This window comes from Buceros rhinoceros, unplaced genomic scaffold (genome assembly GCF_000710305.1).
Source record: "Buceros rhinoceros silvestris isolate BGI_N320 unplaced genomic scaffold, ASM71030v1 scaffold22421, whole genome shotgun sequence".
NCBI classification, from domain to species: Eukaryota; Metazoa; Chordata; class Aves; order Bucerotiformes; family Bucerotidae; genus Buceros; species Buceros rhinoceros.
In genome coordinates this window covers 27329-29197 of record NW_010394007.1, presented here as the reverse complement: position 1 = coordinate 29197, position 1869 = coordinate 27329, and the positions used below count along the sequence as shown (strand labels likewise).

Below are 1869 nucleotides of genomic sequence, written 5' to 3'. Positions count from 1 at the left end.
TCTTGGTAGCACAGGGGATCACTCTGTAGAAAAATAACCACACTATTTCACATATCAGCATGAGCTATCCGAGTAAACCGGTGTTCCACCGTCAACTGCTATGTTGGCTCTCACACATACCACATAACAACAAATAGATCCTGCACCAAGAAGTTTACAGAATGATGTATTTAAAAATCATTTCTAGCACTAATCTTTTCTGGAAACTCATACATTTAAAAGGATGTTCCCTTTAGGTTGTTACCCTTTTGACTGCTCTGGTAAATAGGCAGTTCTGATGTACGTGATTTAATCAGGCAGTTTCTAATGCCTTAGCAAACATTCAGGCAAAACACCTCCTTGGCTCCTAAGAGCCTATAAAGGAAGGGTTAAACACACTACTAAAGCATAATAGCCAGTGCCTTTTCCTAAGCCCCCTCTAACAGGAAGGCTGACAGATCCTGACCGCAGCAAACAATAGCTGGGATTGTACTAGCAAGAACTAGTTCAGCTGCATCACTTGCCAATAATTTTTTTAGCAGATTTAACATTCTTCTGTTTCCTTCACTTGAACAGTAGGATGGGGGGTGTGGGGGAAGGAGGAGGAGAAGAGCAGATAAATTTCCATCAGAGCCTCAACCACTGAAAGAATTTGTCCTTGGTACCTGCCAAATGTGAAACTTCAGACCAGAGGCCAGCAGGGCTAAGCGTTTGGAGATGATAGCAATGATCTCAGAGCAAGGCAAACTGGGGCACAGAGCTGCTTCAGCAAAATGTCTTCTGGCGGCACGATGCACTGTTGGGCCTGGGAGCCCCCAGGCTCCCTGCTCCAGCAGCAGCAGCACAGCCACTGAAGCCCAAGGCTCAACTTCATGCCACCTCTGGGGCTCTAGTAGGGACCAAACAAAGACTACCAGATCTACTCAAAGGACGTCTTACACCTGCAATTATTCCAGCAGAGCAAACATATACATGCAACGTGTACATATGTATGCACCTATTACACCCAGACCTATACCTACATAAAAAACATTTAAATTCCATTTGCATTCAAATCCTTGCTGAACTAAAGGATTCATCCTCAACTGGAATGTCTACAAAAAATTACTCAAAAACCTCAGTTGCTCACTGTACCGTAGAATGAACCGTCAGAAGCAGAGGCCTTGCGCGTGGTCAGTTCCCTTTGGTTACACATAGACACGCATTCTGTTAAAGCCAGTAAACGGTAAGAGGCAGCCTACCTTCTATGTCATCTGGAGCCGTGGCATAAATGTTAGAAAGGTTAAGCTTCAGTCTGTCAGGGCACTCTCTATTTACAGTCAGGCTGGGTGATATCACTAGATCTAGCATTTCCTTATACCTGAAGGAAAACAAAGGAAAAATATAATTTATTCATTAATTATGCATGCTTACTAATGATTCAATTTTTTTCCCTAAGAGTATAAATATTAAAGCTGATTACCTAAACCCAGGCTTCATATAAATTTCACATAATAACATTCACTAAAGTTTTCATCAAAGGGAAAAGCTGAATTAAAATGCAGTACTTGCTCCCTTGGAGATTGCACCAATGCTTTCCCTTTCTTCATGGATTTTGCCACATGAAAACCTGATTTCCTGATCTCTCATATGTGATCAGAACAAGAATGTACACACCAGTGTCCAGTAAGGCTCCAGAACAGACTATTAAGGGCTGAAAGTGAAGCTGAGGGCAGTTAACGGCATTATCTCATCTTACAAGATAATAACATTAGTACTGGTGATAGGATCAGTTTTCCAGAGGACACCTAAACCAGGCACCGAACTGCAATGTCCTGACCATTAGGTGGCAGTGATACAGGCACAGTCCCTTCACATAGATAACCTCATCTGATTCAACCAAAATTTCCA

The 1869-nt window shown here is 42.4% G+C and overlaps 1 protein-coding gene across 1 annotated transcript in view; it reads right to left on the bottom strand.

The window, feature by feature from the left end:
* EYA2 (EYA transcriptional coactivator and phosphatase 2) overlaps positions 1-1336 on the bottom strand; it is a 53285-nt gene extending 51949 nt beyond the window's left edge. The window contains exon 1 of the mRNA XM_010145114.1: positions 1221-1336. Within this exon, the coding sequence (XP_010143416.1) occupies positions 1221-1329 (109 nt within the window). The 5' untranslated portion in view covers positions 1330-1336. The remainder of the gene's footprint in view (positions 1-1220) is intronic.
* Positions 1337-1869: the final 533 nt, after the last annotated feature.